A 26,599-nucleotide genomic window follows, 5' to 3' on the forward strand; every position below is an offset into this window, starting at 1 on the left:
GCAAGGTGTCGGTGACAAGAGTTGTGTGAAACAGGTGGGGTACTGTGGATTGGGTCTATTTTTCTCTCTTGCTACCAGCTTTGCTTGACTCCCTGGTATGTGCTATTTTCAGTCATAAGGAGATGGAGTGTTGTCATAAGTGTTTCTGTATCATTAGTCACACACCACTCAGTCTTTCTGATAGTAACCGCATGAATTACCCCGCATGGCCTTGCCCTTGGAAACTTTTTGAGGAAAAAAACCAGTCAATTTCAATATAAAAAGGTGATTTTAACTCAAGCAGGAGGAACATTCACTCTCAGTAAAACCACTCATCCACTAAATCGGCACTCAGAATAATGCTCGTTTCCAGCTCACCCCCACACTCTCCCTGGAGGGCCTTCAACTATCACCTCCGCACTGATGACACCTCGGCCTTTATCTTCAGCCCAACTGCTCCTCTAATTCTCAGTCCCATGTGTTCATCTTAGAGTCCTTTTCGCTTTCATCCTGACCGTCAGCCACTTATCAAATCCTAATAGTTCTGCCCTTTTAATATGTCTCAAATCTGGTTCCTTCTCTCCATCCCTGCAACCACTCACTACAGTTTTCTAATGCATCCTCTTGCTTCTAGTCAGCCCCATACCCTTGTCTTGATACCAATCCAATCACTTCACTTTCCTACTTAAAATCATTCAGGGATTCTCTCCACCCATCCAACAAAACACAAGTTCCTTAGTAAAAAACACAGGATCCTTCAAAACACTGTCTGCTCACCACTCCAGACCCAACCTTGCCATTTCCATTCCATTTACGTGATCAGTTCCAGCCACAACGAACTCCTTAAAGCTCTTCCTGAAATGCCCTGTGAACCTTGTCCCTCTGTTCCTGTGCATAGGCAGTGAAGGAGGTGATGGGTGGGGCATGCCGAGCATGGTGCCTGGCACTGGGCAAGTGCTCAGTAAATATCATTATTGCTATCGCACATGTTGCTCTCTCAACCTGAACAGCAGGCCAACCCCACTTCAGCTGGCTCATCTGTCCTAGCTTTATCACCTCTGGAAAAACTTCTGTGGCTCTTCCGAGGGGATCAGGCAGGTTGTCCCCTCCTAGCTCCCTCAGCAGCCTCTCACAGTACCTACTGTACTGCATCAAACCATCTATTTATCTGTCTTGCCCCAGGCTATAGAAGTCATGGAGGGAAAAGACAATATCTATTCATCTGATTTGTTCATTTGTTTGTTTTTGTTTTTTGGTTTTTTTTGTCTTTTTGCCATTTCTTAGGCCGCTGCCGCGGCATGTGGAGGTTCCCAGGCTAGGGGTCTAATCGGAGCTCTAGCCGCCGGCCTACGCCGGAGCTACAGCAACGCCAGATCTGAGCTGTGTCTGCGACCTACACCACAGCTCACGGCAACGCCGGATCATTAACCCACTGAGCAAGGGCAGGGACCGAACCCGCAACCTCATGGTTCCTAGGCGGATTCGTTAACCACGGCGCCACGACGGGAACTCCTGTTTTTTGTCTTTTGGGGGCTGCACTACAGCATGTGAAGTTCAGGCTAGGGGTCAAATCAGAGCTGCAGCTGCCAGCCTACACCACAGCCACGGCAATGCCAGATCTGAGCCACGTCTGCAACCTACACCACAGCTCATGGCAATGCTGGATCCTTAACCCACTGAGCAGGACCAGGGATGGAACCCACATCTTCATGGATACTAGTTGGATTCATTACTGCCGAGCCCTAATGGGAACACCTCTATTCATCTTTTTATTCCCAGCACCTTGTGACATTTTGGGCACAGGACAGCTGCTCAACAATGTGCTTGGAGGGAACAGGTCAATTTTCAGAGCTGTCACTACTAGATTCTACAGCGTGTCTTCAGTCTGCTTCTTCCAATTGTATTTTTAAAGTTACCTGCCCTGGGAGCCGTGGGAGTGGATGCTGGTTGCTGAGATAGGGGGGACTCAGTGGGAACAGTGCTGGCGGGAAGAGTTGAAATGCTATGCTCTGGGCTCCACGGCATGGACTGGTGGACACTCTGGTGCTTTTCCTCCACGGTGGCCGGGCTGAACTCCAGGCTGGCTAGAGGAGGACTACGGGAAGGCATTAGAACCTAGGAGATCACAAGGATAAATTGTTATGGGAAAAAAAAAGAAAGAAAGAAGAGGTTGAACTCTTCAAGCCAACACCTGTCATTGACGATTTTCCTAAATTAGTTTCAGTAGCATTTGAAACACCATGTCTAATATCGCAAATCACTGGAACTCTAGACCACCTCTTTCAAATATTCTCTGCTATCTACTAAAAATGTCAGGCAACCCTGGGTTGGACAATTGTTAGGGGCAAACACACCACACACACACACACACACACACATACACGGAAGGTATTCAAGAGAAAAAGAGAGGAGTTCCTGTAGTGGCTCAGTGGTCAACGAATCTGACCAGGAAAAATGAGGTTGCGGTTCGATCCTTGGCCTCGCTCAGTGAGTTAAGGATCTGGCGTTGCTGTGAGCTGTGCTGTAGGTCAAAGACATGGCTCAGATCCCGTGTTGCTGTGGCTCTGGCGTAGGCAGGTCGCTACAGCTCCGATTAGACCCCTAGCCTGAGAACCTCCATATGCCATGGGTGTGGCCCTGGAAAAAGACAAAAAAAAAAAAGATAAAAGGAGAGAAAATACTTACAGCAGCCACTGAACTAATCAGCAAGGCAATAACTGAAGGAAATCCGATAATTCAACAATGAGCAGGCTTCTAGAATAAATGATCTCCATTCATTCCACTCATTATACATAAAGTATAACTTAAAGTTATGGTTACAGAGTTGGCCAACTTAAAGTTTTAAATATAATGTGCTGGGGGAAAAGTCTCAGAACATGATAATAAATGACCCGAAGGGGAAAGAAAAGCTGTAACTCAAATATTAAGTTGAGGTGGGGCGCATAGTGTTCAGTGAAAACATAGCTGCTCTTTTCTGCAGTTCACTTAGCCACACAAAAGAAGGTAAAGTGTGTTAATAATTGGTGATACGGGGAGAGAACACGGTTCATCTTTGCTACTTTATTTTTTTTAATTGAAAGCTTTAAATATTTTAAGACAATTACAAGGACAGAAAAATATGAAAACTTTGAAAAGGACAGAAAAATACATGGGAGCAGAAAAAAAAAACTTCTGATAATCTCACCACTGAAAAAATGTTGAGGAATCTTTAATAGTTGAGACTATAACATAGAGTCAATCCAATGCAGCTTTCTTCATTATTCTAACTTAAGTACTGATATCCTTTTTTTTAAATTTTTTTTATTTTTTGCCTTTTCTGGGGCTGCTTCCTGTGGCATATGGAGGTTCCCAGGCTAGGGGTCCAACTGGAGCTGTAGCCACCGGCCTACACCAGAGCCACAGCTACGAGGGATCCAAGCTGAGTCTTCGACCTATACCACAGCTCATGGCAACGCTGGATCTTTAACCCACTGAGCAAGGCCAGGGATGGAACCTGAAACCTCATGGTTCCTAGTGGATTCGTTAACCACTGCACCACGACGGGAACTCCAGTACTGATATCTTAAATAGTATTTTCCTTTTGAAAAAACCCTTAACGGTTTGAGTCCCTTTACATTCTAAGCGCCCTCTCGTATCTTGAGATACAAGTTTATCCCATGACCTTTCCTTCTGTCACTTTGCTGCCAGCTGCATTCAGCTTCCCCTGATCCACACGCTCACTACATACTCCTCAGGTCCCAGCATTTCCCAAATGAGCCGCCTCTGCTCCCAACCACTCTCCTCACCATGCAGCTTCCTTGTCTATCTCCCCGACCCCCTGCTGGTAGCCCTTGAACCTTCCCTCTGCTTTGGGTATGTCTGTTCTCTCCACGATGCCCGTTCTTCCCACCTGTGTTTTTCATGGAACTTTCTAGAGAGCTTATGTCTCTCCTTAGCATCTTGTTCCTTCTCTCCAACTGAGTCACGTCCCTGGTGAGTTTCTAGCAGCCTCAGAACCCACTGGGTCTTGAAGAAGCTGGGGGAGGGTTCAGACTATGTCACCCCTAAACATGACCCTTTGGCATGCTGATTATTTTGAATGAAAGGTGCTCGAGGAACAGCCAGGGCGAGAAGGACACCCTAACCCTCTCTTGTCCCCTGAAAGCACGAGGTAGATTCCCATGCCAAAGAAACCCTTCCTTTCAAAGATTATGCACAACCTAGTGGAGCCCCCCCAAAATTTAATTGTGACTTTATATTTTAGTGGAAAATAAAACACTGTGACAGGTGGACAGAAGGCAAGCGTACCACCGGAGGAAAGAAATTTAAGGCTGAGGCGCCTCTATAAACAAATCTTATGTTAAAACAACAGCCCCAAAATAGAGTAGCTTAAGCTAAGCCCCCAGAACAAGACTTAATTACGGTTTCAGCTCTCCCAGAAATGGAATCTTAAACCGGTCACCCAGGAATAATTGTGAGGTCATCTGCTGGATAAACGCCCTTAAAGAAAAGTAACCTTGCAATAACCTACCTACTTTTCTTGCCTTGTTCCCCTTCCCTTCTGCTTATAAACGTCTTTCACCTTGTAAAGCTCCTTGGAGCTCCCTTCTGTCTGCTGGGTGGGATGCTGCCTGATTTGAATATATTTTTGCTCAAAAAAAAAACTCAATTTTTTTTTTTTCTTTTCTAGGGCCACTCCCGCGGCATATGGAGGTTCCCAGGCTAGGGGTCCAATCGGAGCTGTAGCCACTGGCCTACGCCAGAGCCACAGCAACGCGGGATCCGAGCCGCGTCTGCAACCTACACCACAGCTCACGGCAACGCCGGATCGTTAACCCACTGAGCAAGCGCAGGGACCGAACCCACAACGTCATGGTTCCTAGTCGGATTTGTTAATCACTGCACCACGACAGGAACTCCCTCTTTCAAATGTTAATATGCTTCAGTTTATTTTTTTAACAGATATTTATCTTTAGCAGACACTATGCCACCAATTTACTAGCCTAACCCCCTTCTTCTTGTCAATTCTTCACAAATGTATTGTTTCTTTGTTTAAAAGATATAAAAACTTCCTGTTTCAGTCGCTTCTCACATTTTTATGGGATCTCCTATTCATATAAAAATAGTTTTTTTTCTCCTGCTCATCTATCTTATGTAATTATTACCCTCACCAAAGAACCTAGAAGGGAAGAAGACCCTTTTTTTTTTTTTTTTTTCCTGCTCCTACAAAAATTTCCACAAGAGGTTTGCAAAGCCTCTGGCTATATGTGCTATGTCTATGGACTGGCTCCAGAAACTTCTACAAACTCTTCATTCTCCCTGGATACCAGTAGAGGCATCTTTAGGGAGAAATGCTAAACCATCATTCAGTGTCTAACTTGTGATGGCAGAGGAACTAGTTCTTTTAAACAGTCTGGTCATGAAAACATAAAAGGGGAACAAGACGCTTTGTTTCCTGTGAAGCTCTGAGAGACATCTTTGTTGACAACGCCTTATCAGGTGCGCTTAAAAGGAACCTTCGTGGGACCTGTGTCCTGATGAGGGCCTGGCTCCAAAAGTGTGCTCAGCTCCTGCCCCCCACCCAACCCCCTCCCCGCCCCGCCCCCACCGGCCGCACCCACCTCTCTCGCAGAGCCCTTGCTGGGTGGCTCCTGGAGCTGAAAAGTCTCTTTCTCCAGCTCCTCTCCCAAAGCTGGAGCGGTGACCAAGGGAAGCAACAAGCTTCTCTCCGGGGAGTGTTTGGGGGCCGGGGTCCACGCCGACGCATTCAGTTTATGGAGCTCTGGGTCCTCCTGCTGCTTCTCCGCTGATGCTGCTGGGCCATCCCCAGCGGAGGAGTTGAAACCTCCCTCGCTGCCACCACCAGGCAGCAAGCCCCAGTCGGTGTACTCGGCGCTCCCTCGGGGCTCCTGCTTACTGCTGGGCTGGAAGAGGTTCTGATCCAGCTCCCTGTAGTCATCCGAGTACTCAGACATCTCCTCCAGGCCCCGATCTTGGCCCAGAAAGGGCAGGTCCTTTCTGATATCTTCAGGCAAGTCCCCCCAGATTCCCGACGGGGAGCCCCTGTTCAGCAGCACCTCGCCCGGGTCCAGCAGCTGCGCGGGCCTCTGGGCTGGCCTGAGCACGAAGGTCAGGTAGGACCTGATGGAGCCCATCTGCTTGGGCTGGCAGTTCTCTTTGTGTGGGCAGCTCACCAGGTAGCAGCGGCCCTCAAACCACCAGGCCAGGTCACAGCTGGCCAGGTCACAGCAGGCGGAGGTGCAGTCCACCACTGGGGTGGTCTGAGGGACCCGCATGATTTTGTTGGTTTCCAAGTTGGGAGAAATGATGGCATTGGAGTAAGTCCTCCCCTCACTGCACTGCATACAGGCACACGCTGCAAATGACACATTCTCCAATAAGGAAGCGAGGCAGGTCACCTCAGGCAAGCAAATACACCACCAGCATCTTCTATAGAAAGTCTACTGCTTTATCTTACAGCCTGTCCATTGACACCCCATTGGATAATCTGTCCCCCATCCCTCTGGCCCCACCTCCACCCACACAGATTCTTCCACCTGTCTCCACTTCCATCCTTTCTCTTTACAGAATGTTACTCCACTCAGCAAACAGAGGCATTCCTTTCCACGTGTGTACTGCCTTTACACACTGTTTATAATATTTTGCTCCTCACCCCAAATCCAGTTTTATAAAAGTTTACTTTAGGAACAATGTCATATTGTTGCTATTGTTAACTGAATTTTTGTTGTTGTTGTTGTCTTTTTAGGGCCACACCTGCGGCATATGGAGGTTCCCAGGCTAGGGGCTGAATCGGACCTGTAGCCACTCGCCTACACCACAGCCACAGCAATGCCAGATCTGAGCCTCATCTGGGAACTACACCACATCTCATGGAAACATCGGATCCTTAACCCACCGAGCGAGGCCAGGGATTGAACCTGTGTCCTCTTGGATGCTAGTCAGATTTATTTCTGCTAAACTCCTTAACTGAATTTTTTAAAGTCTTATAGGTTACTCTGATGAGAGGCACATTCTGATGACAGAGAAATAGAAAAGGAGAGAAAAACTTGTCCTAAATATAAATCTATAAAAACTAGCTTCAGAGTTCCCTTGTGACACCACACTGGGTTAATAATCTGGCATTGTCACTGCAGCACTCCGGGTCTCTGCTGTGGTATGAGTTTGATCCCTGGCCTGGGAGTTTTCACATGCCATAGGTGTGGCCAAAAAAGAAAAACTAGCTTTAATTAAATGCTAAATGATGAACTACAAATGTTTCTATCTAGTTGGGCACTAGAGTTGTGCTGTGTAAATGTTATCTGTGACACAATGGGGCAGGGCCACAAACTCTGTGACCAGTCCGTGACAGAATAACAGAAACTGAGGCTTTTAGAAAGCTCTGTAGCAATTTGTCATTCCCTGACATCCAAAGACAAAATCACTTTTCTCCTTTTTTGTTTCTTGTGTAAAACAAAGAAGGTTGCCCACCGTCCAGTTCTACAAGGATTAAGTCATTACCCACTACAGTTGCTGACAGTACACCTGGAAAAGAATTCAGGATGAAAAACAGGATGAGGCACTCTCTCCTTTGGAAAAACAAGCCCCTTAGATAGTTAGATGCATATCTCAGGAAGAATTTTAATAAGCCCAGATTCTTACATCTTCCCATACACAGGAAAGCACTAAAATCATTAACTGAGATATCTGGTCCTTAGGATGAGCAGTAATCTTTCACCACGATCTATGCTGACTATATGTATTCCCAGCGAAAAACTGTATGTACACCAGCTTCTCCCCTACCTCTCGAGAGCAGTTCCCTTAGAGCTACTAAGAGGCTGCCTCCAAGGCTGTAGTCCTCAGGAAGGTCTCCGAATAAAGCTGAAACCCACAACTCTTCCACTGGGCATTTTTCTTTCAGTAGGTAATTTTCACCTATATTTTACCAAAGAATCAGTCTGTAGTGGACTGGAAATAAAAACAAATTGGCCCCTCACCATATATAGTTTGAGAGGCACTATTCTGCTGAACTCAGAACAGCAAAGGATCTCTTTCTTAGTAAGGGCTTATCACTGATCATTCTCTTAATGAGTGGTACTTTTTTCATAGTGACAGAGAGTACTTCTAACTAGAGGTAAGAGATGGTTAAATACAGTATAAGAATCATCTTTTTTTTTCTTTTCTTTTCTATGGCTGCACCCATGGCATAAGGAAGCTCCTGGGCCAGGGACTGAATCTGAGCCACAGTTGCAACCTATGCCACAGCTGCAGCAATGCCTGATCCTTAACCCACTGCACAGACTGGGGATCAAACCCATGCTTCCACAGAGACAAGCCAGATCATTAACCTGCTGTGCCACAGCAGGAATTCCAAGAAATTTTACTTTTTTTAACTTTTACGACATCATCATTATACATTTTTAAGAATCATTCAAGGTCAAACATTGACTCTATAGGAAAGTCTAATTGGTCTGATTCAATAAAAATTATATATAATAGATACACATCTTTCCCAAAGAATAAGCTGGCAACAAATGAACTGAATGAACTGTTCAACTGAAATGAGATTTTCTCAATCCAAATCTACTTTTTAAAAATCACCTTAGTAGCTTTAGGCTTTAATTTTCTAAAGAAAATCTTAATCTCACTATATGGAGAAGAGAAAAAATAAATTCTTTCAAACATAACAAAACAGAATTTCTAATTAAGGTCAAGAGATAAAGAAACGTGGAGAGATGGAATTAAGATGGCAGAGTAGAAGGACTGCAGCTCACCAAAATTACAACCAACTGCTGAACAACCTTCACCCAAATAGACTGCAAACTATCACAAAAGATATCCTACTCGAGAAGACAAAGAGGAGGCCACACATCAAGACAGTAGGAGGGTCCATTATAAGATATAAGCAACTCTATGCCTGCTGGGTGGGCAGCCCACAGACTGGAAAGTAACTGTATCACAGAGACGTACATACGGGGGTGAGAGTTCTGAGCCCCTCGTCAGGTGCCCATGCCTGGGGATCTGGCATTGGGAGGAGGAGCCCCTAGAGCATTTGGCATTGAAGGCCAATGGGGCTTGTGTGCAGGAGCTCCATGGTACTGGGCAAAGCGGAGACCACAGTCTTGAAAGGCGCATACTGGGATTCCTGTGCACTGGGTCCCAGGACAAAGCAGAGTCTCCATAGGAATCTGGGTCAGACCTGAGTGCAGTTCTTGGAGGATCTTCTAGGAAAACAGGGGGTGTCTGTGGCTCGTTGTGGGAGAAGGACATTGGAGGAAAAGATCTTGGGAATAATCATCAGTGTGTGCTCCTCTAGAGCTGGGTATTTTTGGAAAAACCTGGCCCCACTCATCAGTGCTGAGATGTCCCAGGCCAAACAATAACCCAGATTGGATCACAGCTCCACCCTTCAGTAAACAGGCTGCCTAAAGAGCCCCCAGGCGCACAGCTGCATCTAATATTTCTTATGCAGAGACAAAGCCCCACCCACCAGAGGGATAAGAATCAGCTCCACCTACCAGTGAGCAGGCACAAGTCCCTCCCATCAGGAAGCCTACAGCAAGCCCCTGTATCAACTTCAGCCACAAGGGGGGCAGACATCAGAAGCAAGAGAGGCTACAACTGTATTGTCTGGAAAAAGACCACACCAAAAATCTATACAAAATGAAAAGACGGAGAGTTATGACTCAGATAAGGGAGCAAGGAAAAAAACCCAGAAAAACAGCTAAGTGATCTGGATATTATCAGTCTCCAGGGAAAAGACTTTAGACTGATGATGCTGAAGATGATGCAAGACATTCGAAATAAACTAGAAGCAAAGATTGATAATTTACAGGAAACATTAAGCAAAGAAATGCAAAATTTAAGGATTAAGCAAGCAGAGAGGCAAAATACAAAAATTGAAATGAAAAAATTCATTAGAAGCAACCAACAGCAGAATGCAGGAAGCAGAAGAACAAATAAGCAAGGTGGAGACAGACTAGTAGAAATCACTGATGCAGAACAGAAAAGAGAAAAAAGATTGAAAAGAAATGAAGTTAGTCTTAGTGAACTCTGGGACAATGTTAAATGCACCAAAATCCATATTATAGGGGTGCCAGAAGGAGAAGAAAGAGAGAAAGGGATAGAAAAAATATTCAAAGAGATAATAACCAAAAACTACCCTAACATGGGAAAGGAACCACTCACTCAAATCCAGGAAGGACAACGAGTACCATATAAAATAAACCCAAGGAGGAACACCCTGAGACACATATTAATCAAACTGACCAAAATTAAAGACAAAGAGAAAACATTGAAAGCAGTTAGGGAAAAGAAACAATATACAAGGGAACCCTGAGAAGGTTATCAGCAGATTTTTCAGCAGAAACTCCAAGCCAGAAGGGAGTGGCATGATATACCTAAGTCATGAAAGGAAAAAACCTCCAAACAAGATTACTCTATCAGCAAGGCTCTCATTCAGATTTGAAGGATAAATCAAAAGCTTTACAGATAAGCAAAAACTAAGAGAATTCAGCAACACTAAACCAGCTTTACAACAAATACTTAAGGAACTTCTCTAGGTGGAAAAGAAAAGACCACAACTAGAAACAAAATATTACAAATGACAAGGCTCACCAGTAAAGGCATACATATAGTAAAGGTAGAAAATCATCCATACACAAATATGCTACCAATATCAGAAACTGTGAGAAGAGGAGGGTACAAATGCAGGACACTGGAGATACACTTGCAATTAAGAGACCAACAACTTAAAACAAAATTGTATATATATAGACTCCTATATCAAAACTTCAGGGTAACTGTGATCCAAAAATCTACAGTAGATACACAAATCAACTCAAATACAATACCAAAAATACTCATCAAATCACAAGAGGAGAGAATAAGAGAAGGGAAGAAAAAAGAGCAACAAAAACAAATCTAAAACAGTTAATAAAATGGCAATAAGAACACACATATCAATAATTACCTTAAATGTAAATGGACTAAATGTCCCAACCAAAAGGCATAGACTGGCTGAATGTATACAAAAACAGGACGCATATATGTGCTGTCTTCAAGAGACCCATTTCACTTCTAGGGACACATACAAATTTAAAGTGAGAGGATGGAAGAAAATATTCCATGCAAATGGGAATCAAAAGAAAGCTGGAATAGCAATATTCATATCAGACAAAATAGACCTTAAAATAAAGAATATTAGAGACAAAGAAGGACATTACATAATGATCAAAGGATCAATCCAAGAAGAACATGTAACAATTGTAAATATATATGAACCCAACATAAAAGCACCTCAATATATAAGGCAACTGCTAACAATCTTAAAAGAAGAAATTGAGGAGTTCCCGTAGTGGCGCAGTGGTTAACGAATCCGACTAGGAACTATGAGGTTGCGGGTTTGATCCCTGCCCTTGCTCAGTGGGTCAAGGTTCTGGCGTTACCGTGAGCTGTGGTGTAGGTCGCAGACGTGGCTTGGATCCTGCGTTGCTATGGCTCTGGCGTAGGCTGGCAGCTACAGCTCCGATTCGACCCCTAGCCCGGGAACCTCCATATGCCGCAGGAGTGGCCCAAGAAAAGACAAAAAAAAAAGAAGAAATTGACATTTACACAATAATAGCAGGGGACTTTAACACCCCACTTACAGCAATGGACAGATCATCCAGAATCAACAAGGAAACACAGGCTGTAAATGAAGCATTAGACTAGATGGACTTAATGGATATTTACAGGACATTCCATTTTATAAGCAGCAGAATACACATTCTTCTCAAGTGCACACTGAACATTCTCTAGGATTGATCACATTCTGGGCCACAAATCAAGTCTCAGTAACTTTAAGAAAATTGAAATCATATCTAGCATCTTTTCTGACCACAATGCTATATGACTAGAAATGAACAACAAGAAAAAAACTGTTAAAAACACAAACATGTGGAGACTAAACAACATGCTACTAAACAACCAGTGGATCACTGAAGAAATCAAAGAGGAAATTAAAAAATACCTAGAAGCAAATAATAACAAAGATAGTACACTCCAAAACCTATGGGATGCAGCAAAAGCAGTTTTAAGAGGGAGGTTTATAGCAATACAAGCCTACCTCAGAAAACAAGAAAAAGCTCAAATAAAAAACTTAACTTTACATCTAAAGCAACTAGAGAGAGAAGAACAGACAAGACCTAAAGTTAGCAGAAGGAAAGACATTATAAAGATCAGAGCAGAAATAAATGAAATAGAAACAAGGAAAACCATAGAAAAGATCAATGAAACGAAAAGCTGGTTCTTTGAAAAGATCAACAAAATTGATAAACCCTTAGCCAGACTCATCAAGAAAAAAGAGAGAGGACCCAAATCAATAAAATTAGAAATGAAAAAGAAGAAGTTACAATGGACATCACAGAAATACAAAGGATCATAAGAGACTACTACAAGCAACTATATACCAATAAAATGGAAAACCTAGAAGAAATGGACAAATTCTTAGAAACATACAATCTTCCAAAACTAAACCACGAAGAAATAGAAAAGATGAATGGACCAATCAGAAGTACTGAAACTGAAAATGATTAAAAAACTTCCAACAAACTAAAGTCCAGGACCAGACAGCGTCACAGGTGAACATTTAGAAAAGTGCTAATGCCTATCTTTTTAAAACTCTTCCAAAAAATCACAGAGGAGGGAACATTCCCAAACTCATTCTATGAGGCCACATTACCCTGATATGAAAACCAGACAAAGATACTACAAAAAAGAAAGAAAGAAAATTACAGGGCAATTGCACTGATGAACATAGATGCAAAAATCCTCAACAAAATAATACAAAACTGAATCCAGCAATACATTAAAGGGATTGTACACCATGATCAAGTGGGATTTATCCCAGGGATGCAAAAATTCTTCGATATCCACAAATCAATCAGTGTTATACACCACATTAACAAACTGAAGAATAAAAACCATGTGATCCTCTCAATAGATGGAGAAAAAAACTTTTGACAAAATCCAACACCCATTTCTGATAAAAACCCTCTAAAAGGTGGGCATAGAGGGAACCTACCTCAATATGACAAACCCACAGCTAACATCATTCTCAATGGTGAAAAGCTGAAAGAATTCCCCTGAGATCAGGAACAAGACAAAAATGTCTGCTCTCATTCAACATAGTTTTGGAAGTCCTACCATGGCAAACAGAGAAGAAAAAGAAATAAAAGGAATCCAAATTGGAAAGGAAGAGGTAAAATATCACTTGGATTGGAAAAATCAATACTATCAATATGACTATACTACCCAAGGCAATCTACAGATTCAGGCAATCCCTATCAAATTACCACAGAAATAGAACAAAAAAATTTTTTTGGCTTTTTGCCATTTTTAGGGCTGCTCCCGCAGCATATGGAAGTTCCCAGGCTAGGAGTCTAATTGGAGCTGTAGCCACCGGCCTATGCCAGAGCCACAGCAACATGGGATCCGACCGCGTCTGCAACCTACACCATGGCTAACAGCAACGCCAGACCCTTAACCCACTGATCAAGGCCAGGGGTTGAACCCACAAACCTCATGGTTCCTAGTCGGATTTGTTAACCACTGAGCCACGATGGGAACTCCTAGAACAAAATATTTAAAGTTTGTTTGGAAGCACAAAAAAACCAGAATAGCCAAAGGCCTCCTGAGGGAAAAAAAAATGGAGCTGGGGGAATTGGGCTCCCTGACTTCAGACTATACTACAAAACTACAGTTATCAAAACCACATGGTACTGGCACAAAGACAGAAATATAGGTCAGTGGAACAGGATAGAAAGCCCAGAATTAAACTCATGCACCTACAGTCAACTAATCTATGATGAAGAGGCAAGAATATACAATGGAGAAAACAGTCACTTCAATAAATGGTGCTGGGAAAAGTGGACAGCTACATGTAAAAGAACAAAATTAGAACATTTCCTAATACCATACACAAAAATAAACTCAAAATAGATTAAGTAGCTAAACATAAGACTGGATACTATAAAACTTTTAGAGGAAAACACAGGCCAAACACTTTCTGACATACCACAGCAACGTCTTCTCAGATCCATCTCCTAGAGTAATGACAATAAAAACAAAATTAAACAAATGAGACTCGATTAAACTTAAAAGTTTCTGCACAGCAGGAGTTCCCGTCGTGGCGCAGTGGTTAATGAATCTGACTAGGAACCATGAGGTTGCGGGTTCGGTCCCTGCCCTTGCTCAGTGGGTTAACGATCCGGCGTTGCCGTGGTGTAGGTTGCAGACTCAACTCATCCTGCGTTGCTGTGGCTCTGGCGTAGGCTGGCAGCTGCAGCTCTGATTCGACCCCTAGCCTGGGAACCTCCATATGCCACAGGAGCAGCCCAAGAAATAGCAAAAAGACAAAAAAAAAAAAAGTTTCTGCACAGCAAAGGAAACCCTAAACAAAACAAAAAGACAACACATGGAATGGGAGAAAATCTGTGCAAATGAATTGACTGACAAGGGATTAATCTCCAAAATTTATGAACACTACCTGCAGCTCCATACCAAAAAAACAAATAACCCTATATAAAAATGGGCAGAAGATCTAAACAGACAATTCTCCATAGAAGACATATGGATGGCCAAAAAACACATGAAAAGATGTTCAACATCACTAATTATTCGAGAAATGCAAATCAAAACCACTATGAGATACCACCTTACACTGGCCAGAATGGCTGTCATCAAAAAGTCTACAAACAGTAAATGCTGGAGAGGGTGTGGAGAAAAGGGAACACTACTACACCGTTGGTAGGGATATAATTTGGTGTAACCACTGTGGAAAACAGTATGGAGATTCCTCAGAAAGCTAAAAATAGAACTACCATTTGTTCCAGCAATCCCACTCCTGCACATCGATCCATGGCTTGAAAAGACACATGTACTCTGATGTTCACTGCCGCACTATTTGCAATGCCAAGACAGAGGAGTGGATCAAGAAGATGTGGTACATATACACAATGGAATATTACTCAGCCATTAAAGGGAATGAAATACCAGCATTTTTAGCAACATGGATGGACCTAGAAATTATCATGCTAAGTGAAGTCAGACAATGAGACACCAGCATCAAAAGCTATCACTGACATGTGGAACCTGAAAAAAGGACAAAATGAACTTCTTTGTAGAACAGATACTGACTCACAGACTTTGAAAAATTTGTTTTCCAAAGGAGACAGTTTGGGGGGGTGGGGAGATGCGCTGAGGTTATGCGATGGAAACCCTATAAAATTGGATTGTGATGATCACTGTACAACTATAAATGTAATAAACTCATTGAGTTAAAAAAAGAGAGATAAGGAAAAGTATAAAATAGGTAGGGAGCCTTCACTCCTAACTCTGCTCTCAAATTATTGCCTTTACGTATAAAGATACCACTACATCCCTGCATGGCCTTTAAACCAAGACCCAAGCTAGAAATTTCTTTCAAACACAAAGGACAGGATATGTTTTATTTCCCTTGAAAATACTGATGGACAATATGACTCATAAAAACTATCATGTTTCATTTCTGGCTTTGGCCTCTAGAAGCTTAAAAACCAACTTGTAAAACTGTGTCACAGAAAATGACTGTGTGGCGAAAAGGCTGTGATCCTGGAACAAGGAAATTGTTACTGGTGGGAGATTAGCTTAGCAGTAGCCTTCAACACCAAGCTTAAAGTGGTTTTCCAACAAACTGGAGGTGGAGATCCCTATATACCTCTGGGACAGATCATCCTTTTATTGTGCAAAAAATCACCTAAGTTGGCTGTTTAGAGATACATACCCTAAGCAAAGATTTGAATGCTAAGTAAAGAAGTTTGAAAAGGCGGGATTCCCAACAATTAAACTGTTCTTCCTTGGGCTATAATTACTTTAAAATCTATCAGACTCACTCAAGAAAGTTCTTGAGGAGCCCAGAGAACACTCGCATGTTTGTCCCTCTACAAATTCCCAACCCAATCCATGAACCCAGTCGTAGGTGGGGAATCAGACATGACTTACTAGGCACCACCAAAACTCTAATCAGACTTACAGTCTAGAAGGCTGATCCCTATCCCCGGCAATGAGGTGCCTGGGAGACCAGTTAAACAATTTGTTATGGGATGTTTCTTTTTTTCTTTTTTCTTTTTCTTTTTTTCTTTTTTTTTTTTTAGGGCTGCACTCACAGCATATGGAGGTTCCCAGGCTAGGGGTCTAATTGGAGCTGTAGCTGCCAGCCTACACCACAGCAATGCCAGATCCGAGCTGCGTCTGCAACCTACACCACAGCTCATGGCAATGCCAGATCCTTAACCGACTGAGCAAGGCCAGGGATCGAACTCTAAACCTCATGGTTCCTAGTCAGATTCTTTCCACTGCACCTCGAAAGTCATGGGATGTTTCTTTACAACTTCCCTCTCCCCCCACCCCAAACCACTACCCACATTCCTAAGGATGTCGCCCCTCCCAACCCTTGAATACTGACTTAGCCCAAGAACAAACCTGTGCTAAAAATAGAAACTACTCCCTTCCATAAAACAAACTGCTCCCTAAGCCACAGAGAGTTTTCTCGCAGTGCTCCTGGCCAGCCTGCTGGTCAATAAAACCCACTTGAAGTTTTGGCACTCTGACCTCCTGCCTCTTTGATTTTCCTCTCTAACACATGGTAGGCACTGCACGATTGTTGACACATCAATAAAATCATTGATTAGCATCTTGGCAGAGGTAAAGAGGATAGACAGAAAAGACAGGAAAACTCTATCATTACTGGGGTTCAGTAACTCAGGAATTTTGAATTAAGGAACATCTCACAAGAAAAAAAGACCAAAAGCAGCGGAAGAGTGGGGATTTGAGAGGAAAAAAGAATCTTCAAACATTAATGACATTAGATTTTCCAGAGTACAGAGTGCACTAACCATGGAACACAGGAACTGTCAGGCATACTGGGCGGTGGTGAGTTTAATCAGATGAATGGATGGCATGGGGAGAGGACCCTACGGGGAATTATAGGCCTTTCCCAACGGTAGCATTTTCCAAAGTGGCCCTGGTATAAAACTGCGCTTGCAAAAATTTAGATGTTTCAGAAATCCTGAGCCACACCCATTAGAAGTGCTGATTCAGCAGGTCTGGATGGGGCTTAGGAAACCACATTTTAACAAGGCTCACTCTTGAGTTAAACCTCAGGATGGTTTTACAACACTTTGGTAAACCCTGGATATAACTAGTTTTTCTGGCCAAATCTCCACCCTCTCAGTCTTTGCTAAGTTCAAAGGGGTGTGGCTGGCCTTGGCTGGCCTCAATGAGGCATGGATCACCAGAGTTGATCGCGAGTGTGTCCCGAGACTTTAAGCCGCGGGTGTGTCCAGAGTAAACAAGCAGACTATATGAAAATAAACAGTAATGATTAAAAGAGAGTCTGTTGTTTGCTTTCCAAAAAGATCTACTCTGCAATTCTTTTAAACAAACACACGAAGTTTCCCTGGTATACATGAAGGGTGATTTTATTTTCCCAAAAGTAGTTGTGATAAAAACGTACATGGGGAAGTTCCTGTTGTGGCGCAACAGAAACGAATCTGACTGGTGTCTGTGAGGCTGTGAGTTTGATCCCAGGCTTCACTCAGTGGGTTGGGGATCCAGCATTGTTGTGAGCTGTGGTGTAGATCGCAGATGGGGCTTGTATCCTGCATTGCTATGGCTGTGGCATAGGCTGGCAGTTGCAGCTCCAATTGGATCTCTGGCCTGGAAACTTCCATATGCCATGGGTGTGGCCCTAAAAAGCAAAGCAAAAAAAAAAAAAAAAAAGGTCTATGGAGAGTTATGGTCCACATCCTTGTGAAGGGCAGCATTTATGCAAATATTTGAAATTCTTTTGTTTCAGAAATTTTCTACTCCCACCCCCCCAAAATGTAATACCTGTTTCCAGAAGCTACTTATGCATGATGTCTGCCTTTTATATGTGAAATACGTCTGTCGGAAAGCAAACACACAGCATCTTCATTTCCTCAGGTTGATCTGAGTTGCTTAAACCAAAGACAGGAAGCCCAAGTGTGACACTGGTGTCTCCAGGGTAACATTTTCCTACCTGTAAAGGTCACCAGTAGCAGCAATGAAGAGAGCACACCTGTGGGGGGCGCCATTCTTCCTCACACAGTGGGTGGGGGTAGGCTTCTGAGATGGCCCTGCGCAGCCTTTGGTGCGGGCTTCCTTTGCTGTTTCTTAGGAGCCAGATTTGGCCTCAAGAACTTCAAAGGGAAAACAGAAAAGAGAGAGGAAGAAAGAAAAGAACAGGTAAAAGCAGAAACATACAGTTATTTCTATCATTTATTCACGGCAATGGGATGCCTGTCTTGTTAACACCCCCAGGGCCATAGTGGGCTTCAGGGCAGGACACCCCAAAATGTGCCACTCTGGCATGTGAATTATTTCAAGCGCAAAACAATCAAGGTCCAAAGGACTCAGAAACACTGACCTCCCCTCTAAGAGCCTAATTTAGCAAGAGGACCTTTTCTGGGAAGGGAGTTATCACCGAAAGTAAAAAGAGTATAACATTAACCAGCTGTGCAGACAGGACACCTCAAAAATCTGTTAAAATTCCTCTCTGTGCTCCATGGTCTCTGTATGACACAGCAAACGCTTGTTCTCCAGACATCTGCTCCTTTCCATCTTCCTGTGAATTGTCTTCCTTCCCCTTGAAGTTCCAGACCCTACCTCCTTCTCTTTAGTCCAGGAGGACATACATGCCTTGTTTTACTCGACTCTCATTTTACCTGGAATCTCTCACATTATGTGGATTTCCTTTATGGATGTAATTAAATTCAGTTTTTCTCTGGTTGATCTGCCATACGTCATTTTAATTATCTGACCCGTCAAAAGTACCAAGAGGGGAAGGGGGAAATTTTCCCCTCCCTAACAACCGTATCTCAGGCAGACCATCCATTCAGACTTTGTTCAAATGACAAGTACAGTTCCTAAGAAAGGATTTCTCATGCTTTCTCCCCTTATAAGCCCAAACCTTTGAAATAAAGTGGAATCAATCATAGTGCTATATGCAATCAATTCTAACGTGTACACATTTTTACATTTTACCATCTTAGAAATCAAGATGTCTAAGTCATCCAAGCACTGGGCAGAAAATAATGCCACTGCTTGTGCACATATGTGCACTGGGTAGAACCGCTGTCAGAGGCTTTGAAAGAAAGCAACGTGAAGCATTCTTTTCAGAAATGCTGCACCCCCAGTGCCCATGATGGCACAGAGGCAACACTGTGTGGACAAAACCCAAATCTCACTAAGTGCCTTGACAAGTGATTCAGCAGAAATGGACCAGGATGGTCAAGAAATTTAAGAATACCTCAATGGGAAGTTCCCGTTGTGGTACAGCAGAAATGAATCCAACTAGTGTCCATGAGGATGTGGGTTCTATCCCTGGCCTCGCTCAGTGGGTTAAGGATCCAGTGTTGCCTTGAGCTGTGGTATAGATCACAAATGCAACTTGGATCCCACATGGCTGTGGCTGTGGTGTAGGTCAGCAGCTGTAGCTCTGATTCAACTCCTAGCCTGGGAACCTCCATATGCTGAGGGTGCGGCCCTAAAAAGACAAAAAAAAAAAAAAAACCTTAATGGATATTCACCTATATTTCCTTTTTAAATAGGCACAAAAACGATTTAAGATAAATATCTGCCTAAAGCAACACCCCCAAAATCTCTTCCATGTAGAAATAGTCTACAGAATAAGAAAGTGATATGCTATGGTATAACTGACAGGACTTTTTCTTCCTTCATGGTATTTAAAATAATGATCCGGAGTTCCCGTCATGGTGCAGCAGAAACGAATCCAACTAGGAACCACGAGGTTGCGGGTTCAATCCCTGGCCTCGCTCAGTGGGTTAAGGATCCGGCGTTGCCGTGTGCTGTGGAGTAGGTCGCAGACAAGGCTCGGATCTGGCATTGCTGTGGCTCTGGCGTAGGCCAGCAGCCACAGCTCTGATTAGACCCCCAGCCTGGGAACCTCCATATGCTGCAGGTGTGGCCCTAAAAAGACATAAGGCAATAAACAAATAAATAAATAAATAAATAAATAAATGAAATAATGATGCATCTCACAATCACCAGCATCTTAGATTCAATTAACTAGAGTAAAACTAGCACTTTATTTTTGCCTGACACTTTCTTAAATGTGATTGTCACAACAACCCAGGCAATATTACTACCTATGCTTTAGATAATATGAAGACGATGAAACTGAGGCTGGAAAAAGTTCACTGATTTGCTCGAGGCTGATTTGCTTCTGGATTTGCTCAAGAAGAACCAGAACTAGGAGGTCAGACCTTTGACCTTTTGGCAGATGCTCTTGTGCAATGTACCTTTATAACCACATTGTATCTGGAAAGCAAATATCTTGTGCAAATCTGCAGTGCTCAGCAACCAAAGCTTTTCCTATTCTCAACATCATATCTTAGGCTCCTTTATTCAGTGCACTACTACAAGCAAATAATGGATCTCCATTTCCTCAACACTGAAAGGCACATGAAATTTTTGGGGGGTTTTTTTTTTTTTGGATGCACCCAACAACCATGTGGAAGTTCCTGGGCCAGGGATTGAACTCAAGCCAGTCTCAACTCAACTTACGTCACAGATGTTGCAGTTCCAGATCCTGAATCCAGTGAGCCACAAGGAACGTCCAGAAAGGCATGTGGACTTGATGTTATCAAAAATCTTTTCCGCTCTAATAGTCCGTAGGTTTTGTTTTTTAAAATACATATTTAGGGAAAAAATAAATAAAATGCATATTTAGGGGGAGTTCCCACTATGGCTCTGTGGTTAATGAACCCAACTAGTTCCATGAGGACTCGGGTTCGATCCCTGGACTGGCTCAGTGGATTAAGGATCCGGCGTTGCCATGAACTGTGGTGTAGGTTGCAGGCGCAGCTTGGTTCTGACGTTGCTGTGGCTTTGGTGTAGCTTTGGAGCTACAGCTCCGATTCGACCCTTAACCTGGAAACCTCCATATGCTGTGGATGCAGCTCTAAAAAGACAAATAAATAAATAAATAAATATAAATAAAATATGTATTTAGGGAGTTCCTTGGTAGTCTAGTGGTTAAGGATCTGGGGTTACCAATGGTGTGGTATGGGTTCAGTCCCTCACTTGAGAATTTCTACTTGCCATGGGTGTAGCCAAAAAATAATAATAATAAAATAAAGAAATAAAAATCAAAAGAAAGTTTAAATACATGCTAAATATCTCATGGGTTAAATTATGTTTTGACATATGTTTTCCTTTTTGATCTTTATAATAACTCTCTTTGCAGGAAGAGTCCTTATTATTCCCACTTTATATGAAGGAAAGATGGGTTCTAATTTTTTTTTTTCCTTTTTCAGCCACACCCATGGCATATGGAATTTCCCTGGGCCAGGGACTGAATCTAAGCTGCATCTGCGGCCTTTGCCACAGCTGCAGCAACACTGGATCCTTAACCCACTGTGCCACAGCAGGAACTCCCTTAATATTTTTTTGGCCACACCCATGGCATGTGAAGTTCTTGGGCCAGGGATTGAACCCAAGCCACAGCAGAGACCTGAGCCGCAGCAGTGACAACGCCAGATCCTTAACCTGCTGAGCCACTGGGGAACTCCAGAAACCAAGTTTTAGAGTCAGTCCTGAGACTCTGGATCTGAAACCTGCGGCCCCAATCCTCCATAATAGTTCTGGAAAGTTAGCATGTTCTACCCTGGGTTACTAAGAAGACCCTCCTTCCTTATTACTCAACCTCTGAATTGACCAATTCTTTTTGTTTGTTTGTTTGTTTGTTTTAGGCAAGAAATAGATTAAGATAAATAATATCTTAATATTGTGAGATATGCAAGCAGGCAGGCAAGGAGGCTCTGCCTTATCTGATTCTCTTGATAGAGTCATGGCCTCTCCTGCTGCTTGCCTCTGCCTGCCTTCCTGTTGCCTCATGTCCTCATTAAAGGGGAGGAAAATTATTAAAGAATTCACAAAGGAGTTCCCATTGTGGCGCAATGGAAACGAATCCAACAAGGAACCATGAGGGTGTGGGTTTGATCCCTGACCTCACTCATTGGGTTAAGGATCTGGCATTGCCATGAGCTGTGGTGTAGATAGCAGATGAGGCTGGGATCCGGCGTTGCTGTGGCTGTGGTGTACCTGGCCTGGGAACCTCCATAGGCCGAAGTTTTGGCCCTAAAAACACAAACAAAAAAACAAAAAACAAACAAAAAGAATTCACAGAGAAAGGCTCACTAGCTTTCTAAAAATTTCAAAGGTAGAGTTGAATTTGAGTGGTAAAATAAGGCTCTTAAAATAAGGTTTAACACGTTCAAAATGCCATAAGTAGTACAAGTACATACATCATTACATAAGGATGGATAGACTCTGCAAGGATCACCTTTATATAAGAAAAGATCTGAAAGAAATGCCCCTCCCAAGGTGAAAACTGGTGAGAATAATTTTTCTTCCTTTTGGTAGTTTTTTTTTCCTCTTCCTTTTTCCCTTCCTCTCTTATCTGTATTTTTTTTTATTTTTTGTCTTTGTTGTTGTTGTTGTTATTGTTTTTGTTGTTGTTGTTGCTATTTCTTGGGCCGCTCCCACGGCATATGGAGGTTCCCAGGCTAGGGGTCCAATCGGAGCTGTAGTCACCAGCCTACGCCAGAGCCACAGCAACGCAGGATCCGAGCCGCGTCTACAACCTATACCACAGCTCACGGCAATGCCGGATCCTTAACCCACTGAGCAAGGGCAGGGACTGAACCCACAACCTCATGGTTCCTAGTCGGATTCGTTAACCACTGCGCCACGACGGGAACTCCTTATCTGCATTTTTTAATTAACTGGGCATATATTTTATCTTTGTAATTGAATACAATTATGATTTTATTCTTTAAGGAAGGCTTAGATATTTTGACGTGGTCATTTTACCATAGCAGTTTTTTTTTTAAAAAATACCAACCCATGTGTAGAACGATTATTTCTGACTCCTGATGTTTCTGGCCTGATCTTGTTCTTAAGCCTCACTCCATCCCTGTGCTCTCTGTCATGCGTCACACCCCCTAGACCATCCTGGAAGCCTCACTCCAACTGGCCTTTCTCTTTGGATGGCAGTGATGACAATGCTGATTCAGAGATGGGGTGAGGCTCAGGGATGGGGTCAGAGAGTGAGTGAGCTGGACAAAGAGGGCGAGCTCAGAGAAGGCCAGAGCACAGAAATGTATTCAACAAGTAACAAGGAGACACATCTTGTGTCAGGACCAGGACAAGAAAGGGAGGAAGGTCACGGATGCAGGAAGAGGGAGGCTCAGAGAGTGAGGTGAGGGTGACGTGCAGACTGCTGGTTGTCTATTCAGTAATTTTCTTCCTCTTAGTCCTTAATCACAAGATTCAGATAGTTATTAGGGGCACCAGGTGCCCAGTTAAAAGACTACATTTCCCAGCACCACCTGCAGGCTAGTGAGGTCATGTGATTAAGTTCTGGTCAGTGAGATAAAAAGGAGCTATTGGCTAGGACTTTTTGCCCTCCTGCTCTTCCTTTCTTTCCGATGCCTAGAACTGGACCAGAGGGCCAAAGCCTCAGCAGCCACTTCAACCCTGCAGAAACCCTGAGGATGTGAGCCAAATTCTAGAAAATGAGAGCTCCCTGAAGACATGGAGCTGCTGCACCAGCCAATCAGTTTTTCTGAGGAGGAAATAAACTTTTATCTCATTTTAGGCACTGCTTATCTTGAACTTTCTATTATAAGGAGCCAGATGTCATTTTAACTGATAAATGACATAACTTAGTCTTTTTTTTAAATGGGTTGTAAAATGCTTACTTGCAGGTAAGCTCAATTACTCTGGAGTAATGGTTACTTTATGGAGATTTCAAATACTCTAAGGCTCAAACTTTATGATAACTTAGTAACTTTTTTTTTAAAATGCATGTATTTTATTTTTACATTCAGTCATTCTTTTTTTTTTTTTGTCTTTTTGCCATTTCTTGGGCCGCTCCTGCGGCATATGGAGGTTCCCAAGCTAGGGGTCTAATCAGAGCTGTAGCCACCAGCCTACGCCAGAGCCACAGCAACGTGGGATCCGAGCCGCGTCTGCAACCTACACCACAGCTCACGGCAACGCCAGATCCTTTAACCCACTGAGCAAGGCCAGGGACCGAACCCGCAACTTCATGGTTCTTAGTTGCTTTCGTTAAACACTGCGCCACGACAGGAACTCCCAGTAACTTTCTTAAAGTGGCAGATATGCCCATGAATTCTGACACCACTTAGATGATAGGCAGCATATTCCTTATAGGAGCAATTAATTTTTTCAAGTATATATATATATATTCTCCCCAACTAAATTGTAAACATCTTGATGGAAGAAATCAGTCTTAAAACATAGCTTGACAATACGTGACTTCCAGTTTACTAATTTCTCAACTACTAACATTTAATAATTTTAGGTTTTAAAAAAGCTCATATTTGTGGTGATCATTGCATATATCGTTACTTACATCATTAGAACTGCAAGTAGGATATGTCTCTCAGAATAAGGTCTACACACACCATGATCAGGAGAAAAACTGACCTTTATACTTCACTCTAGAAGTAAGAGTTCAAAAAAAAAAAAAAAAGTAAGAGAAAGAAAAAAAAAAGGAAAGGAAGTTCCTGTTCCCCTTGTAGTTCAGTGGAAGTGAGCCCAACTAGTATCCATGAGGATGCGTGTTCAATCCCTGGCCTCCTCATTGGGTTAAGGAACCAGTGTTGCTGTGGCTGTGCTATAGGCTGGCAGCTGTAGCTCCGATTTGACCCCTCGCCTGGGAACTTTCATATGCCACAGACGAAGGCCTAACAAGCAAAAAAAAAACAAAAACAAAAACACAAGCAAAAGAAGTAACAGTTCGACCCAGACTCAGACAATACGCTGAATACCCATTGGTTTATGAAATTGTTTAACATAAGCATGAGCACAAAGAGTTACCACCGTTTCAGTGAAAGGACCCGAGTAAGAGAAAGATCTAGAAAACATGTCACTGAAAAAAAGGATGTACTCATATTTTCATTTGCAACTTTTAAATCCCGATTTCAAAGAGACAATTACCATGGTTCTCAGTGACGAATGACTTTTCAAAACCAGTTGACAGCTTTCATCTCGGCTGGAGCTGAGTGTATTAAAGAAAAGAAAGAAAGAAAGAAATCTTGTATGTGACAGCCAGAAGCCAACATTTCTGATATTTACTTCTTAACTGCCTTGTTTTTTGGTAAGGTTTGCCCAGAACTACCCTGTGGAGAATAGGAGGAAATATATTACCTATATATTTCTCTTTCCATTTCACTGCAGTTGAGTTCACTTTGGATCTTAGAAAAAGTCGCTGTCGTAGCTGTGACCAATAAATTAGGTCAACCAAATAGGAACAACTCCATGCCCCCCCCCCCCCCCACACCAAGCAGGTCTCCTAGGACTACGGCGAATGTGTAAATGTTACACAGACTTGTTCAAATGATAAGCAGAGCCAGTGTTAAAAATTCCTGGAATATGCCAGGAGAGACGCCTCTGGAGAGGAAAGCAAGTTCATCACAATAACCCTCCAGGCCCCCTCTTCCCAGTCTTCTTCCCAACACCCACCAACTTGCCCTACCCAGCCCATATCCAACTCAAAAGCTACTTTTTTTTTATTTTTTTAAGGGCCACATCTGCAGCATATGAAAGTTCCCAGGCCAGGGGTCAAATCGGAGCTATAGCTGTCAGCCTACATCACAGCTACAGCAACACCAGATCCGAGCCACATCTGGGACCCACACCACAGCTCATGGCAACGCAGGATCCTTAACCCACTGAGTGAGCCCAGGGATAAAAACCTGCTACCTCATGAATACTAGTCGGGTTCATTATTGCTGAGCCACAACAGGAATTTCAAAAGCCACTTCTTCGAAGAAGCCTTCCTCATCTTCCCAGACACAACCTCCAAGCTGAAGACAGTTCTCCCCATGACACGTCCCACGGCTAGGTCATCAGCACAAATATAGTGTCATGTGAAAAGTACAACTGACACGTGCAAAAATTCCCATTGATTTCACAGTGTCTGTGGCACTTTACAGGCACTCATGTTAATCCTCTAAAACCCCCTCAATTGCATATTGTTATCTCCATTTTATAGATGAAACAGAGGCTCAGAAAAGCTAAACTCTCCAAGAACTGGAACCCAATTCAGGTGTACCTGATAGAGAATAGGCTCTTTCCAATACTCTGTACTACGTTACATGTCCCTCTCCACTAAAAAAACAAACAAACAAAAACACAAAAACACACATTTTTGGCTAATTTACAAAAGTGATAATATCCAATATAGGGTATAATTAAATACTATTGTATATCCCATGGATGTGTAATATCCATGGATTATTACCTTTAAGTCTATGATCCGGTTCACATGAAAGATGAAGATTATAAACAGGAAATATGGTATTATACCTGCAAAGGAAAAGTCTGGATTTCTGTGTCTCACAAAATGGCAACAGAGTAAAATACAGCAAATACCTTTTAAATACACAGCTGCACTCACAAGAAAATAAAGAAAATACCCCCAAGCAGAAAACAAACAGAAAGCCTGAAAACTGATGCTGGAGCTATCTGCTGATTTCTAGAACCTAGAGAT

At 42.9% G+C, this 26,599-nt stretch overlaps 1 protein-coding gene across 1 annotated transcript in view; it reads right to left on the bottom strand.

The window, feature by feature from the left end:
* The window catches only part of KIAA0319 (KIAA0319 ortholog), a 100,098-nt gene that overhangs the window by 48,004 nt on the left and 25,495 nt on the right, over positions 1 to 26,599 (bottom strand). The window contains exons 2-4 of the mRNA XM_047796950.1: positions 18,035 to 18,194; positions 5,580 to 6,334; positions 1,896 to 2,094 (exon numbers count right to left, since the gene is read on the bottom strand). Of these exons, the coding sequence (XP_047652906.1) occupies positions 1,896 to 2,094; positions 5,580 to 6,334; positions 18,035 to 18,089 (1,009 nt within the window). The 5' untranslated portion in view covers positions 18,090 to 18,194. The remainder of the gene's footprint in view (positions 1 to 1,895; positions 2,095 to 5,579; positions 6,335 to 18,034; positions 18,195 to 26,599) is intronic.

This window comes from Phacochoerus africanus, chromosome 9, assembly GCF_016906955.1.
Source record: "Phacochoerus africanus isolate WHEZ1 chromosome 9, ROS_Pafr_v1, whole genome shotgun sequence".
In the NCBI taxonomy this organism is placed as follows: domain Eukaryota; kingdom Metazoa; phylum Chordata; class Mammalia; order Artiodactyla; family Suidae; genus Phacochoerus; species Phacochoerus africanus.